Source organism: Thermobia domestica, chromosome 4, assembly GCF_964235325.1.
Source record: "Thermobia domestica chromosome 4, izTheDome1.hap1.1, whole genome shotgun sequence".
Lineage (NCBI taxonomy): Eukaryota > Metazoa > Arthropoda > Insecta > Zygentoma > Lepismatidae > Thermobia > Thermobia domestica.
In genome coordinates this window covers 279,107,756-279,126,330 of record NC_137457.1, presented here as the reverse complement: position 1 = coordinate 279,126,330, position 18,575 = coordinate 279,107,756, and the positions used below count along the sequence as shown (strand labels likewise).

The following is an 18,575-nucleotide window of genomic DNA, read 5'->3' as shown; positions in this document are numbered from 1 at the left end:
GTGTTACAAAATACATAAAATAAACTACGATTTCTGACCGCTATTTGTAAATAACATTTCTTTGTTTTAAATTTTCAATTTTTATGATTATTAAAGTATTAATATTCAAATGTTAAAGTTATCTTTTCAAGTTATAGTTCTATTAAATAAATAATGTAAATTTGGATCCTCATCCTCCAGTTAAACTTACACCTTAGTTTTCCACAAGTTACTGCTTCTTTCTTGATGATAAAATTTTCTTATTTCTTGGTTGCATTAGATAATTGTTGATGTTTTAATGAGTCGTATTAGAAGAGAAAACATATTAAAAAGGATGTAAAAATCTTGAAAACTGAACGTACTTCACAAACATGACCTTTCACGCTACCTTGTAATGATTTTAGCTTTATAGAAATCTAATGTAAGTACTAAGCAACAAGATGGGTATTGTTGAAATATAGTCGTTGTTGAGAAATATAGTCGTCGTCGTTGCTAATTTTAGGCTGTAATGCTTTTAACGAGGGAGCAAATTTGTCAACAAAGAGCAGATATTGAAGACGTTTATCACTGGACTAAAAAATGTAAGAAATGCATGGTTTAATTTTCAACTTGTTACAAGATCTCCAAAATTCAACAAAAACTCTCATATTTTTTAAAGAATGAAGGTACAATTGTCACCTACATACATAGGTGTCAAATTACATAACATTAACATAGACGAGAGTGACTATAGTATCTCTAAAAATACACTAGCGTCATTTGTTGCAAAAGTGAGTAAATAACTTTTCCAACAATCCAGTCACACAATAAGTATCAAATTAATGTGAAAAGTATCATTTGTTTATAAAGTTATGATTAGTGTGAGCTGTGATACTTGCTGTTGTGTTCATGCTTAGTGTGTTATAAACAAAAAACTCTCTCTCTCTTGCACTGATTCATAATGAAAGACAGCTACTAGGACGTCAACTCTAAGAATTATCAACCTAATTATTTTTTGAGTGAACTATACAACTCATTGTAACTGATATGTTTCCAGTCTATTGCTCTGCTACGAGCTTTCAATCGAACTACTACATAGAACCTTCCATCAAAGTTTTAAAGGTAATTAACTTCAACTGAACGAAAACAACCGAGTCTTGAAAGTAAATGAAATATTTCTCTTTAGCTAAATTTCTTGAAACCTTTTTAACCAACTTAACACTAATATAGCTAGTGTATGAATATTAAGCATTACACTCACTGGTTTAAGTTCAGGTACTCGCTGCCCAGGCTTGTCCAGTTCTGCTATAGTATGAGCACATGCACGACCAAATACTACCAAGTCAAGCAAAGAATTAGCGCCTAGTCTATTGGCTCCGTGAACTGAAGCACAAGCCACTTCACCACACGCATATAAACCAGGCACTATCTTATCTTGGTTGTTGCTATACGTGATCACCTAGAAGATACAATGTTTCTATTAGTTAGAGAAAAAATAAATAATTAAAAAATAAATGAATTCAATAACAATCAATATATATTGCAGCGTACTCCAACTAACGGCTTGCGACCAACAATAGACTCATCAACTCACTGTCACTAGCTCTCACTGACACCTGTGAATACTTTAATTAAAATAATAAATACTACAAAAATAATACTAACCTTTTTTGTACTCCTAGAAACTAAAACAGTTTCCAACATTTCAGATACATAAGCAAGAATCAAGGACCATAAAGGCTTAAAACTTAGTATGTAGTAAGATCTTCACATATATATAACCAAGACCAGTGAACATTTTAAATTTCTATACGAAGTAACGTATTTTTAAACAATTAGCTATCGTGTGGAGGCTCCACAATACTAGTCGTTCCCTCGTATAATTATGTGCAAAGTGTACTTAACACAATTATAACCAATTACAAATTTCTTGGGAGTTCTCTTAATGTGGTCTTCTGCCTCGATCAAAAAACAAATACCTTCCAAAAAATACGTTACGTTAGAAAAATACGTAATTTCGCATAGAAATTTAAAATGTAAACTGATGCTGAAGTTATAAGCATGTGAAGATCTTACTGCATATATTCTAAGCCTCTATGGTCCTTAAAGTGGATTTTCTATTATGTATCCAAAATATTAGAATTTACCTTCTAGGAATACAAAAAGTTGGAGTTATTTTAATCTAAAAACGTTGCTTTTTTTTTATATATAGTGTGCTTGATTAAATGTACAATATCGCATTATTCCTCTTTCTTCCGTAATGTAATTATGGACATTAGTCATTACAAACTTTATATTGGAATTTACGGACAGTCGACAAACTCAGACCGCAATTTCTACCTTCTTATCCGTTAAAACGAAGGATAAGTGGGCTGTCCCTACGATTACTTTTATAAAGAATAAAACAAATGAAAGATGAAAAGTAACATGGTCGTGTAAAGAGACCTTACATTTCGTAAAATACATTCTCGTACAGCTTGATACTCCAAATTTAAACCTGTATGTCGTAAATACAGCAAGGTAATAAGATATTCCAGAACACATCATAAAATTACATAGTAGTAATAGAATATTAGATAGAATATACAATTACTATATTATTTACATAATGTTATACTCCCTGCTATGGTGAATATGAAGTAAATTCTGCCTATTAAAATGAATTGTAGCAAATACCATAAGAAGTACTCAGCAAATTAGACATCATTAATTCTATTTTATTATTTAAAATACCAATTACATTCATTCAGAACGATCATTAATATTTAGTCCAAAAATGTAATGTAAATTCTCAATGTATTTTTAAAACTCTTTCCAGTGAATAAAAAAAATAGTTGGACTACACACATAAATATATATTTTAAAATAGTAGTAAAAAGAGAATTACGTTAATTTTATATTAGTCTTATACTCAGATCAAAATTGGAAACGAATTGACAGTTCAAAACTACATGAAAATTTGTATTGAGAAGGGAAACTTCATCACGGGGCTATTAAGGTCACCGAGAGAGAGATCAATCATAAACATTGTGATGATAGCTGCAAGTGAATGGTTTCTGTAGAAAAGGACATTATAATATTGCCGTCCTGTAACACATGTTCAGAAGTGCTTGTCAATCGAAGTGGAAGGTGCACAATGGACGTCTCAGAGGAGTGACAGCAGAGCAACACATTCTCCTCTAAATATCAATTAGTTTCTTGTTTTGATCAGTGTATAATAGGAGAAAATGTTAGTTTAAGAAAATAATTGAAAGGTGTTAAGAATATTTTATAATAATACATAAGCTACTAGGATACATATAAGGGGCTATCAACTGACACCCGTTCGTTCCATGTATTATTGGTATAGTGTGTAGGAGGATACTGTTTGTTTAATAGTGTGTAATGGCTAATGTCCCTGTGTGTTGTGTGTAGGAATGTTGTTGATATGAGTTTCCGTTTTGCAGGTATAACGAGTGAAAGATGGCGTTCAAGATCTCCAATACGTCCAAACATGACCAGCGTGTCGTCATCCAGTTTCTGAGTTCCGAAGGTTGTCAACCAGATGAAGTGTTCCGGCGTATGAAAGATGATGCATGCGGTGCATGCGTCTCCAAATCAACAGTGGTGGACTGGGCCAGAATATTTCGGAAGGGGCGTGAACAAACCACTGATTATCCCCGTCCTGGTCAAGCCCATGTTGCTGCCACAGAAGACACGCGTGAAAGGGTGAATGCGGCTATAGCTGCGGATAGACGCATTAGTATTCAATCCATAGCTTGTGACTTTCACATCTTTGGGCGTCTAAAGAAAGCATTAAAAGGTCAGAATTAAAAAAAAAAAAGAAATCTTTGAGTTTTACGTACCACGTTTATGCCGGTTAGGCTAAAGGAGACTGTGATGATGAGTAATGAATGAAATGGTGGAATGAAGAAAGTGGGAGGAAACAGGAGAACCCCGAGAAAACCCACGCACACGGTGTTTGTCCACCACAAAGTTCACTTGGCGGGGGCTGGGATCGAACCCGGGAACCCAAGCACCAGAGGTGAACGCTCTACCACTGAGCCACCGCGGCCCCGGTCAGAATTTCAGTCTGACGCTGAGGTTCAGGACGCTGTGCGTGATTGGTTTGATAGTCGGCCGTCCAAATTTTATATGGACGGCATTTGTAAGTTAGTGACACAATGGGACAAGTGTCCCAACGCCCATGGTGACTTCTTCTCAACAATATTTTTACTACACGCTAGCCATAGACGCCTCTAGATAGCGTACAAGTTTCCGCTAGAAATAAAATTTATTTGATGAATTATGACCACTGAACGGTTTTCAGTTGATCGCCTGTTATATTACATATTATATATTTTGCGATCCGAAAAGACAAAAAATGTGGCAAATCTAGTTACGCAAGAATGTACCCATGTCAGGAGCCTATAAAATTCTGTAAACAGTAAGTGCCCCCAGGGGTCCCATCATAGGGCCCCAAGTGCCAACTTGAAAATTTCAAATGAAAACCCTTTATTTTTATTGGAGATTCTGATTCTACGATCAAAACTAAGCAACTCTTACTTGAAGCACTTTTTCATTATAGTAATAGATGGCGCTGTAATCGCAAAAAAATGAATAATATTGTACGTACGTCTCCTATCTTGGCGACCTCAAATGTTTCCGAAATGACACAATGTGACAAATATAGTTACGTAAGAATGTACCCATGTCAGGGGCCTATAAAATTCTGTAAACAATAAAGGTTCCCAGGGGTCCCATCATATAGCTTCAGATGCCAACTTGAAAGTTTTAAATGGAAATACCCTATTTTTGTTGCAGATTCTGATTCTGCGACCGCAAATACGCAAATTTTACTTGCAGTATTTTTCGTTATCCGCCTAGATGGCGCTTAGTCACATAATAATAATAATAATAATAATAATAATAATAATAATAATAATAATAATAATAATAATAATAATAATAATAATAATAATAATAATATCATCGTACGCTACCTGGGATTGATAATAAACTAAATATCTCGAGAAATACACGTGCAATTAATAAGTACGAAATACGTGCCCAATATTTCCATTTCAATGCGACCGTGGTAGACCATTACGATATGGAAAGAAAAGTTTTTGTGTTTTGCAACAAGAAACATCTTCCCTAGAATTGTAAAGGTCAAGCAGACCAATATTTTTGTTAAATATCACGTGACACTAACAGATTAAATAAGATAATTATTTCCCACTAGTACGTAAAAGCAAAAATGACAGGAGATTTCACAGAACAAATTTAGAAAACCGGATAAAGCGCAAAGAAACATAATTGATATACAGAGCAGGCCCATATCCACGGGGGTCTGGGGGTGCCGCCCCCCTAAATTTTTGCTTGCTCCTCTAAAAGTTTCACAGTAGGATTGCAAATGAACTAGAATATGGTTGGATCGCCTCCTGCCCCTACATTTTTGGGCTGGCTACCGGCCTGACAGTGGGCTATTGTAAATGATTTTCCCGATTTCAAAGGTTAATAACTCGCGTGTGTTTAGTCACAGTGACATGCTGCTTATGTTAAATGACAGAAAACTCAAAATTATTTTTTGATTATAAATACATGCGTATTATGTTCTTCGTCAAAGTTGCTCAAGATGAGTGCCGTTTGTAATTCAACATACATCAGTTTGATAGTTAATTCTTGTCACACTCTTTCTTACATTCCACAGTCAGGAGATCCGTCTGCTTCTTAAATGCATTCTTTTCGCAGAAACGTGATTAATGGCATGTTGTTCAGCAGCTTTATGAAGGCTAAGTTGAGTATTTTCAACAACTAACTGCAACATCAAGCTGTTTGTCGTCGATTTCGGTCGACTAGGAATGTTACAATCCTTTATAGTTACCGTTTCCTCGACGCGTCTTACGACGCACTCAACAGTAGATCTCGAAATGGGATTGTGGGGAACGCGATTTTTTTTCGTTAAATATTACCCTTACTTCAGCACATGATCTTTGGTGATTGCCCCATCCTCGTATCATCGAGAGCGTTAGAACTTTACTTCGAGAGCTCTAATACAATCCAGTTGAAATACAGCTTGAGTATTCAGAGATTCTGAGATTCTCTGTAATAATGCTTACTGCTACCAATATCTAATGGCTTCTACGTTGCTGGACGTAATTTACAATCAACCATAAGAATTTACAGAGTGACATATTGGTGACAGACATGTATATTCTGGTCAAATGGTATTTGTTCCACCAAGTTTATAAGAGCACATTTGCTCTCTTAGATCTACGGATCAACTTTACATGTTCATATTTACTTTCACTTCTCAGCTGGAATTACATGCAGTTTCAAATCAAATCGTAATTATGCACATCGACATCACCGTAACAACAAAATGATGATGTCCTTTTAAACTTTAATAGATCCATCGATCAACCTTACGTGTTCACCTTCACTTTTATCTCTCAGGTTTATACGTATCTACCTATACATGACAAAAATACTTAAACTTAATTATCTTTTGACACTATGTCCGATTATCAATTGAAACTTCATGTCCCAAAGGGGAGCTAGAGTTAATCAACTTTCATAGTGTCCACAAGCTCACAGAAAATATCAGTTTTTGAAGAATATTGTTACAAATATGTTCATAACTTTACTTGTTTGCAAGTCTTAGCACCAACACCACACAGCATGTCCAGTTCTTGAACAAGGTTTTTATTTATCAACCTCAGGTGACATACAATGATATTATTATTATTATTATTATTATTATTATTGTTATTGCGATTTATGTATTATCTAGGAGGACAACGAAAAAAAATACATAAACTAAAAGTTACGTATTTTCGGTCGCAGTATCCGAGTTTACATTACTGTAGAGGGTTTCTATTCGGAATTTTGTGAAGATGAAGGCAACTTTATTTTATGTTAGATGAATAGAGATTTTAAAATGATTGGACACGTACTTAAATTGCAAGTGCATTTCTCGAGGTATTTAGTTTATCGTCAGCCTTCAGTGGGTGACGTGATATCCACTTTTTAATTACAGCTCCACCTAGTACAATAACGAAAATGTGCTTCAAGTAAAACTTGCTTAGTTTTGATCGCAGAATCAGAATCTACAATAAAAATAGGGGGTTTCCATTTAAAATTTTCAAATTGGCCGTTGGGTCCCTATGATGGGACCCCTAAAGGCACTTATTGTTTACAGAATTTTATAGGCCCCTGACATGGGTACATTCTTAAGTAACTAGATTTGTTACATTTTTTGTCATTTCGGAAATAAGTTAGGTAAGACACCCTATATATATATAATTTTAACCTAATTAAATTGTGTAATCTGTACCTATAAGGGGACTCAGTAATCTAGTGGTTAGAGCGTTGGACTTATTTGGGTGATCCCGGGTTCGATTTTCGGTCGGTAAATCCCAATTTTCGGCGTCCACACAGCGTCATGAGGCAAACTGAGGAGTCACGTGAATAAGAGACTAGGTTCAGAAAATCCCTGATAGAGCGACACAACGCACTGACCGTGTGTTCATTGCTAGGGTGGACGTAGCTAAGCTCGTCGCTAACGACGGCGTTGAAGCGGCTCAGGCCTACAAAGGGCTGTCACGCAAGTGAGTAGTTAATCTGTACTATTTGAGAACTATAGCTATATATACTCAAGTAATATGAAATTCACTTAAATTTGAGTTTTTCGGGCGTTTTTGGACTAACCTGTAATCTAGGAAGATCATAAAAGGCAAGGCAAATCTCGGCGACTACAGCTTGCAGAACGCTGAATTATAGTATATCATTATAATAGAATACCATTACGTTCCCTCCCCGTTAGTCTAGTGGCTGGCGCGCTTGCTTTTGGTGCACGGGGTCCCGGATTTGATTCTTGGTGGGAGAGTTTTGAAAAACTGGAACGCATTACAGTGCTTCAAATTCCACTTTAAACTGCAAGTTTTCGTCTCATATAACCTAAGTGCTAAAAATGAACGCAAAACTTCAATAAAAAAAATAAGTAAACAAATACATTCTATCTTCCACTAAAACCTGACACTAAAATTGCAACTATCACGTCTCTGTGTACGCTCATGAAGGGCCCTAAACCACAACGGCACAAGGACTGTACCTCTAGTGAGCGAACGTTAAAAACGTACTGATTTTTCAAAATGAAAATAAAAATGTACTCATATGACCATTGTAATTGTTTGCAATCAAAATCAATTAAGAATACCTGTCCTCTGTAGTTTGTAGGCACGCCACCCATGTTGTAATGGACAGTAGGCAGCACTGGGATAGGCTCTCGCGTAACATCTACTCCAGCAAAGATCATCGCAGTCTCTGAGATGCCCGGCAGTCTAGTTGCTAATTGTTCTGGTGGAAGATGGTGAAGCTGCAGATATACATGGTCCTTCTCTGGTCCACAACCTCTGCAAAATTAATAAGATTGTGTCTCTGAAACACCAGTAGTAGGTGTAGCAATTACATCATATTCTAAATTGATAATGCGTATAGAATCTTTCCGAAGATTTCATTAGTCATATTGAGCAATCATCAGAACAAAGAACATGCAAATCTTACGTAAGTAGGAAGGAAAACCTAGTACTATAGAGTAAAACCATTACAAAAGTATATGAAATTCAAGGTTAAATTCTCTCTTTTAACACACAGATCGTTTTCGATTTATAGAGATGATTTTCGCAAGGGGTAGTAGTGCCACCTTGCGCAAACTGAATGACATTATCGGTCAAATAGATCCATTCGTTATCAATCAGTGTGCTACGTGTGGTGAACGCTCGTGCTGAAGAATGCCACCAAAAACCAACCCCTACTGGGAAGGTTACATAACGGCGCTTTCCGATGCCGAGCACAGTTATAGTGCAATAAATAAGATGTGCAGGAACGTGGATTCACAGTATCGAAGAATGACATGTGTTAAAAGAAGCAGGAATGGCGAGGAGTGAGATGGCTCCTGTACGGTAGAAACAAGCCAACTCTCATCCTGGCTACAATCCTCATGTGAAGAGGAGTAGATGTGGCTGAACGGCGTGCCTGCCTTCTCCAATGGAAACTCCAATGCCAGGCGAAAGCTTGCCTGAGTGTAGGGCCATCAAATAAAGGTATCATCAAAGGTGGCGTCATGGAATTCCCTGAGGTAGGTGCAACTCACGATACACAGGTATCGATCTCTGTATATGCGAACTGGTAACCATATTTTACAAGCAAGGCTTATTTACTTTCAGGAACCACTGGTCTCACAGTAATATATTAGAAATCATCATAAAGGAAATTGTACATGTGTTCCGGTCCGCCGTAAGCAGAAGACCGGAGTTAAGATTCTCGCCAGTTTAGTAGTCTATTTTCCAATATTGTTTCATACACATTGACAAAAAATAAAAATTACTATATAAAGTAAAATTGCATTAATTCTTACCTTCCTTCCCTGATTTCGATGGTCATTGCTCTGGATACGACATCTCGTGAGGCCAAATCTTTGGCTACTGGCGCATATCGTTCCATGAACCTCTCTCCTTCACTGTTAATCAGGTAACCACCTTCGCCTCGACTACCTTCCGTAATTAAACAGCCAGCGCCGTAGATACCTACACACAAAGGTACAGTTAAAAAAACAGAATCTTAACTTCTAATGTAAAGAATATTGTATGCTTTTTAAGAATTCTCGCCACTTTCTGATTGTTTACGGATCTTCACTAAACTATCTACTATTTCTTTTTCTTGTTCAGGGTTGGCAAAAACCATGGTTTTTATAAAAAAAAACAAATAAACCGGTTTTTTTGGTTTAAACCAGGTTTTTATGGTTTAAATAATTTGCTCTATATATTCATATCATATATGGACAGAAATAAGTTTGTTTCGCCTTGACGTTATTATGCAACAACCGGGTTATGCTGGAAGGGGTCACATAAGCTTAAAGCGGAATAAAAACCGCTTCTCAAGTTACATCCGAGAGAAATTGTCCTCCATTTGAACTCGGAACCAGGACTAATTGGCCACAAATGCGATACGTCTACCGACTCACTCATGAAGGAATCCTGATAAAAAAAAAAAAAAAAAAAAAAATATACGTTGTACTGATCTTTACATGCTTCTTAATATAATTGTCAAGAGTCATTTCAGAAGGACAAAAAGATAAACAGTTGCACAAGTGAAACCATTACACAGAATTACATATGAACAATTTTAAAGTACTACAGAGTACAGAAGAACTAATTTAGTTCAAGTTAGTTAACGACTTTTATTGGTCCAAATTAAAGAAATACACCGACTTAATCTGCATATCAATAAGAAAAGTGAGTAAAGATACGAATTATCATTTGAGAATTATTTGGCTCAAACTCATTTATACATAAATAGATACCAAAGATACTTATTTCACTAAATGCCTCTCGTGGGGTCTGTATGACCCCCCCCCCCCGCACACACACAAAAAGTACGGCATTTTCGATTTTTTTAATCAATAGTAAACATTGAAACGCAACAATATTTAGAATTTTTCTTCGATTGCAATTACATAACAATAATAACAACTACAAAAAATCACAAAATAAACATTTATAAACTTATTAAAAAAAGTTGCTTTTGTAGTATAATCTTTTGGAGTAATGAATGGGGAATTTAGGTCTGAATATAATACGAATAATATACGGGAGTGAAACGTGATAACCCACAAATGTGTGTTCAAGATTTTACAAACACTTACACTTTTACGAACATTTTTTTGTTGTTTGGTTTAAACCAGTTGTTTTTTTTTTAAAAAAACCAGCTGGTTTAAACCTTGGTTTAAACCATGGTTTAAACCAGCCAACCCTGTTCTTGTTCATTGTTACTACAGAGCAAGCATTTAATACGAGGCGGATCTGGAAAAGTAATGTTACAACGGCTAGTATTCATTCAGAAGCTGTGTATTTGACAAAATATCTACAACGACATTTTTAGCGATACAAGAGTTATTTTTCGACGTAATTGCGCAAATACTTGGATTCGGAGTCTAGCTTCTGTATCCCACAGTCATAGTATTATAGCGCCGGCTGCTGGAACATTTCAACTTAACTTCGTTCTTGATCTCTATATCATCGTGGGAGTGTTATCCAGCAAAATGTATCTATAAGCGAGAACAAGTGCTTTGTAAACATCCGTTAGGCCTAAACTTGTGCTTGGAGGAAATGTATGACGGAGCACACTCCAAATATGGCGGTATTCTGAGAATCGGCGCAACCAATGTAAACACGTGTTACTTGCGCTAGACTCCCTGTAGCAACGAGCAACAGATGGGAGAGGAAAATAGAAGGTTGCTAGTGAAAGCCTTAAAGACGAAAATATTCCCTGTCATCCTACAGTGGTTGTAACCCTATTTTACGGACAAGCTTCGCACTTACCAAATGCTACAAAATTAACTAACTTGTTTCCACGACCTTTCATGTAATGCAGATGTGCCCGACTATTACAACGCTATTAACTGCACACCCAGATTTCTGCAGGCTTTGTACATGTCTAAAAACATAAAACTTTATTATTATTATTATTATTATTATTATTATTATTATTATTATTATTATTATTATTCATTCAGAGCTCTCGTGGCTAAACGGTTAGTACGCGCCTTGGATGTGGAAGACCCGAGTTCGACTCCGGGCGAGAGCTCATATGGTTCGGATTCCACGTTAAGCTGTAGGTTCACGTCTCATATAGCCTCGCTGCTGAAAGGGATGCTAAACTTAAGTCAAAGCAAAATTAAAATTTCAGTTTTTTTTCTTTAGGGAACATACAAAGCTTACAGAAATATAAAATTAAAACTATATTTTTTCTTCAAAATCAGGAAGATTTCAAAGATTTAGCATAAATCGAATCTTATTATGAACAAGGCATTACCATCTAAGAAATGTGGCATACGTTGTGCTTCTGTATTTATCACTAAGGAGGGCACGGTGGCTCAGTGGTAGAGCACTTACATCTGGTGCGTGGGGTCCCTAGTTCGATTCCTGGCCAAGTCAGTTTGTGGTGAATAACATCGTGCCCGTGGGTTTTCTCGGGGTATTCCCGTTTTCCCTACATTATCATTCCGCCAATTCTTTCATTATCATTCACTTGCTTTAATCATTATCTCCCTTAGCGTAAATAACATAATCGTGGGACGTTAAACTCAAGGATTTCATTTCTTTTTTTTTTTTTTTTTTTTTGTATTTATTACTTTAATATTTCCTTCCCCCCTGGGAACGTCATCAGCACCATTTTTATTAGTGTCAGCGATCCTTACTTTTAAGGAAATAATTAAAGCAATAAACACGGAGGCACAAGATAAGCTACTTTTCTTATAAATATGTGCCCTAAAAATCTGCTCGCTGAAAGCTTGTCCTTAACGTACCTGTCGGATGAAACTGCACGAACTCCAAATCTTGGCACGGCAATCCAGCGCGGGTAACCATAGCTGTACCATCTCCTGTGCAAGTGTGAGCAGATGTGCATGAGAAATAAGCTCTTCCGTATCCGCCTGTAGCAAGAATCTACAAACATTTGAAGTACAATGCACATTAATTAACAATATTCTTGTTAAGATACGAAATATACTATAGTTAATATAATCAATCCATTAATTCAAATATCCGAACCGGGCATGCTCAGTTGCTCATTTGAACTTTCCTTTTTTCTGGCTCGAAAAGGGGCGTGAATAAGATAGGAATAGCACAGATAATTTAGAGGGATGTTTTTATGTTAATGAACTGTAAATAACTTGCTGAAACATTTACTCAAACAAATCAAAAAATTGAAAATATCAACATTTCATACAAACCATATTATGAACTACTGGTTTAGAAAATGTAATCAGACAACTGTAATGGTTACTGATTTGTTTACTAAAGAGGGAGGGGAGAAAGGTGGTTCAGAGGTACACAGCGTTCACCTCTGGTGAGAGAGATCTCTGGTTCAATTCTAAGCCACGTGAGTTTGTGGTGGACAAAATCGTGACTCAGTTTCTTCCCACATTCTCATTCCACTAATTATAATCGTTTACTTTCATTATTCATCTATTTTAGACTATATTGTACAACTGTAAGATAAGGATTACGAATTAGATATCTGGACTTTCGGCATCTATGGCCATGTTAACCACACACGTATGAGGGATAATGTCCCTAAGCGATCCACTATTCGGAGAATTCGGGAGTAAGAAAAGAATGAGGAACTATGGAAGCGTCCAGGGACCATTATTTAGGTATCATCCCAGCATTGGTCTGGTGCAAATGAGGAAAACTCATGAAAACCTCACTCAGGATGGCTAACCTGAAAAAGGTTATATACACTTTTCCGACCGAGTATCCCCACCGAGAATTGAGCCTGGGACCGCTCGCACCAAAGGCAAGAGCGTTAGCGACTACGCTACGCTGGGCCACAGATACAACTGTAGTTGAGTCACCGAAGTTCGTAGTTCACTTTTGCAAATTACTCTCAATTATTTTACAATTTACTCTAATGAAAACATCCTCTCAAGCTTACACAGTTTTTGTTATTTTTCTTACCGTTTTCGAACCCACAGAAAGTTGCAGTAAACCACTAAATGAAATGATCTGTTACGAATTTAAGTGACATAACTGACACATAATCGTCGTTTTAAAGTGATTATTACTTTAATGTTTTACATTAAAATATTACGAAATTTTAGCACCATAAAATAACACTTGCACACACTGATAAAATTTAAACATTTTAATAGCTTCAACCTTGGCATAAGAATGGTATTTTAACACTTCTGTGTAAATAAAACTCTCCAGCAAGTTAGCACTGAGTGTGAGGAAAAATGCATGCGCAAGTGACATCAGCGAAGTAGACAATCTCTTACCGTGTTCTTTGCTCGAATTCTGTGCAGTGTTCCGTCTTCCAAACAGAGTGCTATTATCCCTCGACACTCGCCGTTTTCCATAAGTAAATCGAGAGCAAAATACTCGACAAAATAATTACAATCATACCGCAACGACTGTCCATACAAAGTGTGGAGGAGGGAGTGGCCGGTACGGTCTGCTACACAACAGCACCTTCAAATGAGACAAAAGGTTCTTCGCATCAAGTGATATGACAACATATCGACATATATATATACGACACAGAAACCCACAGAAACGTTTCATTTACACACTCCTTGGAAAACCATAATTTAATCTTAGATTGGTAGTTGCTCACTCATGAATGCGTAAGGCCCAGAAATCATATTGAATATTCAAACTGAAGCACAGATTAGAAAAGTAGATAAAATACTATTTCAAGTATGTATCTTTTAATACAGGGTATAGAAATGTATAAAATCTTATTTCCAGTATAAAGTATATATTTAAGACAAGTATAATAAATACGAGATAATAGTAGGCTAGATATAAAAATGTAATAATTTTATAAACAGCAGAAACTACGTTTTCAAAAAAAAAAAAAAAAAAAAAAAAAAAATACAAATGGGTGACATACCACAAAACTTGAATTAAAAAATTAATATAGGCTATCAAAGGAAACAAGCACTTCTATATACGGCTTATGGTAACTAATTTGTTCTTGAGATATAAAACTATGTATCAGATACTATACTTCTTTTATCTTACACAAAAGGCAATTATTTAAGTAAAATATACCTAGTCAAACACCAAAACCATACCTACTCGTATAGGTAAAGCTCACGTGAAGGTATAATCGACATTGTTTGAAATGGATGCGACTCTGAGGGAGAGAGCACAAGTCATATGACGATGGACAGAAACAAAATCAGTCTTTCACGTGAACGGAAAATTCTGTTATCGTAAAATGAGGATCCTCTGTCGTTTAAGACAATTAAGAAATAGTGTGTTCCGTTTCAGACAAGTGGTGACTTCAGTGCGGTGAAGGATGATCGTCTCGGAAGAAAACGGTTGAAAACGCACGGAGAACATCTAAAAGAAGTCTCCAGAAGTTAATAAATCAGCACCACGAGAACTTGTCATGAACAAGTCAACGCTTTATGAAGTTATTCGTCGATGGTGACACATTTCGTCAACATGGTCAAGATTTTGAATGAAATCAAACCAAACGACGACTGTAACATGAAACATTTGCAATCGCTGTACAAGCTACATGCTGACGACGAAATCCTTTCTACCCGGTGAGGCCACTTTTCACACATCTGGGTACATGAATACTAGATGCACGAAGACTCACCGACTAATAATGATGGTAGAACACAAAAACCACTTCCAAATATGTTAAGGATAATGACGCAATGAAATAATTACTTTATTTTCAGTATCTGCTACTTAGTTCTCTGTCCTTCATGGTGATTATATATATATATATATTTGAAAATAAGCAGATTAAATGAAAATCATATGTTTATCTGGAAGTCATACATATCAAGCCCCAAAATAACACATGAATAAAAATATGCATCACTTCTCTTGTATGTACTCTGTGCACGCACTTACTTTTTACGATATACGCGTACATACTAACAGTCACCATAAAAACCTCGATCTTCATAATGAACATTAAGTTTAAGCAATTCCTATTATAATACAAGATGCCTCCGTTTGTGGTAGCAGAACACTAATATGTAAACCTCAAAACACTTAAGAGTTACAGATTGCATGAACATTTTTTTTTAAAGATACAACTAATCTTTACTACAAAAGCAAGATGCCTCAGTTTGTCTAATGGTAGTTTACAGTTACGCTAATAGATGTCGCTAGCTGTAATGTCACGCGAATTACATATGAGTCAAAGTTTTGGAGGAAACGACTAGTCTACATAAATTTTATAAAGCTATACTAAGAGCTCATTATGCTGTATTACTTAATTAAAATATAAGTTCATTATAATAGCTAAAAGCAAGTTTCTCTTCACCTGTGAGCCTGTCCTCCTTTACCATACTTCAATGACTGACCACCAAATGCTCGCTGATAGATTTTACCATCTGAAGTTCGACTAAATGGCATACCTAAAAGGCAAGGAAAGAAAAGGTATTTTAATGATAAGAAAGTACTCTGGTTACAAAATCTGAGTGTTTAAGTCACACGTAAACACAAAGAGAAATCAGAAGCATTTCTTTATATTTGGTACCACTGTAACTGACCATTTTGGTCTTTGTTACAGATAGTTTGATCTTAAGTTGTTCACGCCATTTACCAAGTTGACCATGTTATCTACTCGTAATACCGCATCCTTTTCCTCTAATGTTTTATCCAATTTCGATATTTTGTTAATATTTCGAGTTGATATTTTCTGTTTCATAATTTGGAGGATAAGCGTCTGTTTAATTAGTGTGCGTATGTGCTGAAGTACTTAGGTTACCTATTTACAACATAAAAGCTATAACATCGAAGTCATGCACTACGTATAAGGCAAACATGATATCGCATTCCAATTTAGTCTCCGGTCCTAGCTACCGACCTCCAAATGTATTTGTCTCATATATACATGTGTGTGTGACGTCCTTAATACTTCCTTATACTCAGATACTAAGGTACGACTGGCTGTAGCAGAGCAATAACGCAAGATGTTGACTTCGCTTAAGATGATATATAGTATATGTTGATTTCTACTGCAGATGCAGCTACTTGTATTCACGACAGACGTTTAATATTATGGCTGCGCTGAAAGGGCAGCCAGCGTTTTGTAGTATTGTTGTGCTGTTAACTTATGGATGTATACGGGAAGATACGTGCGGCAGCTGTCGTTGCTTTTCCAGAGTACGCTGTGTTTTTTTTTTAACTTGTTGTCCAGCCAGTCATTTGAAGAGTATGTAATACCATACTATTTAGAAGGCATGATAAAGTTATTTCCTCAATAGATATTGTATAACTTTCGGCATTCGTTATCTTGGTTGAATGGTATTCCTTCTAAATGTGATGTTTTGAGATGTATCCGTAAGTGGTTTCCTTCTGTGGTATTTCGTGCCTGCACGTGAAGAAATCAGAACATCTTCTATCTGTCCATCGAATGCTGAGGTACACACAGATCCTGAGTAGCTGGTACCACCATTCCACCTTGAAATGAGTTCCATGTAACGCATCGTACTCTTGAACTTGACGAGAAAAAAAAAAAAAAAAAAAAAAAAAAAAGATATGGTCACATCAGCTATGAGCATAGCTAATGAAAGAATGAAGTGTTATACCATAAAAGAAAAATTAGTTAGACCATAAAAGGAAGATGTTATACCATTTATATGGATCTTTCCGGTCTGGCCTATTTTTCCACGAAAATTGGAAGAAATTATATCAAACCGGACCGAACCGAACTTAGAAACAAGTGACTTTCGTTTCACCCAAACTATGAGAACTCAGTACTCAAACTTGAGGTGAAACATCTATAACTACTGGTTGTAACAATAAGATCGAAGACAGACCCTGTTCCTCAGACGCTGAATCCATATCAAAAAGCCATTACTCCATTACTTCTATGCCTTACTATTTTGTTCTACGATGATGAAGGTTGAAACTGGAAATCGTTAATTAGAACCAATTCCAGATTGAACAGATGGTTAAGGGAGGAGTTAGAACTTACTCTTCGGAAACTGAATAGATTGAAAAAAAAAAATCCATCTTCATATCTCTTACCGTTTTTGCTCTACGGAAATCAATATTGACATTGAAGGTAGAAGTAAATTTCAAGTACTCCGATTTAGTAGAGAGGTTTGGGTTGTGAGGGTATGCTCTCTGAATCGAGACACTGAATCGATATTGCAGGAAATGGCTTACCGCTATCTGTTTTCGTTCTATAGCGAGAAGTGTTGAGACCGAAAATGATTAATTTGAACCACTTTCGATCTCAATAAAATGTTAATGGAGAAGGCGAGATCTTTCTTGGGAAGCAGAATCAATTGCAAGAAACTGCATCTCGATCTCTCTTACCGTTTTTGCTCTATGAAAATCAATACTGAAACCGGAAGTAAAGTAAATATTTACCACTTTCGGTTTCGGTAAAGTGTTGCAGGTTGTGATTGTATGTTGAGACTCTGAAACGTATCTAATACCACTTTGTTCAATGGCGATAAATATCAAAACTGGAAATGGTTAATTTGAACCACTTCCGGTTTGAATAGAGGGTTAATGGAGATAAAACCTGTTTTTGAGACACCGAGTCAATTGCAAAAAAAAAAAAAAAAAAAAAAAAATATATCTCGCTATTGTTGCTCTATGGAAATCAGTATTGAAATCGGAAATAGTAGTGAAGTTCGACTATTTCCAATTTTGGTAGAGTGTTGCGACTTTAACTATATGCTCTCATGAGACAATGAATCGATTGCAGAAACCCGCCTGCCACTATTACCATTCTTGTTCTATGGCTGAGACCGGACAAAGGCTCATTTGAACCACTTCTGATTTGAATAGAGGATTAATGAAGAAGAGGGAACCCATTCTTGGGACAATGAATCGACTGCAGAAAACTACATCTCGATATTTTTTAATTTTTCTGCTCTATGGAAATTCGTATTGAAACCGGAAGTAATATTAAATTTGAACCACTTCACGTGTTCGGAATAGTTATGATACGTTGTCTTGAGACGCTGAATCGTTTGCAAAAAATAGCTTCTCGTTATCTGTTACCGTTTTCGTTCTATGGGGATAAACTTTGAAACCGGAAACAACTAATTTGAACCAATTCTGGTTTGAAGAAAGAGT

The 18,575-nt window shown here is 36.1% G+C and overlaps 1 protein-coding gene across 1 annotated transcript in view; it reads right to left on the bottom strand.

Annotated features, from left to right (window-relative positions):
* The window catches only part of SdhA (succinate dehydrogenase, subunit A (flavoprotein)), a 58,498-nt gene that overhangs the window by 20,630 nt on the left and 19,293 nt on the right, over positions 1 to 18,575 (bottom strand). The window contains exons 5-10 of the mRNA XM_081755973.1: positions 15,799 to 15,892; positions 13,781 to 13,973; positions 12,308 to 12,446; positions 9,359 to 9,527; positions 8,159 to 8,354; positions 1,220 to 1,417 (exon numbers count right to left, since the gene is read on the bottom strand). Of these exons, the coding sequence (XP_081612099.1) occupies positions 1,220 to 1,417; positions 8,159 to 8,354; positions 9,359 to 9,527; positions 12,308 to 12,446; positions 13,781 to 13,973; positions 15,799 to 15,892 (989 nt within the window). The remainder of the gene's footprint in view (positions 1 to 1,219; positions 1,418 to 8,158; positions 8,355 to 9,358; positions 9,528 to 12,307; positions 12,447 to 13,780; positions 13,974 to 15,798; positions 15,893 to 18,575) is intronic.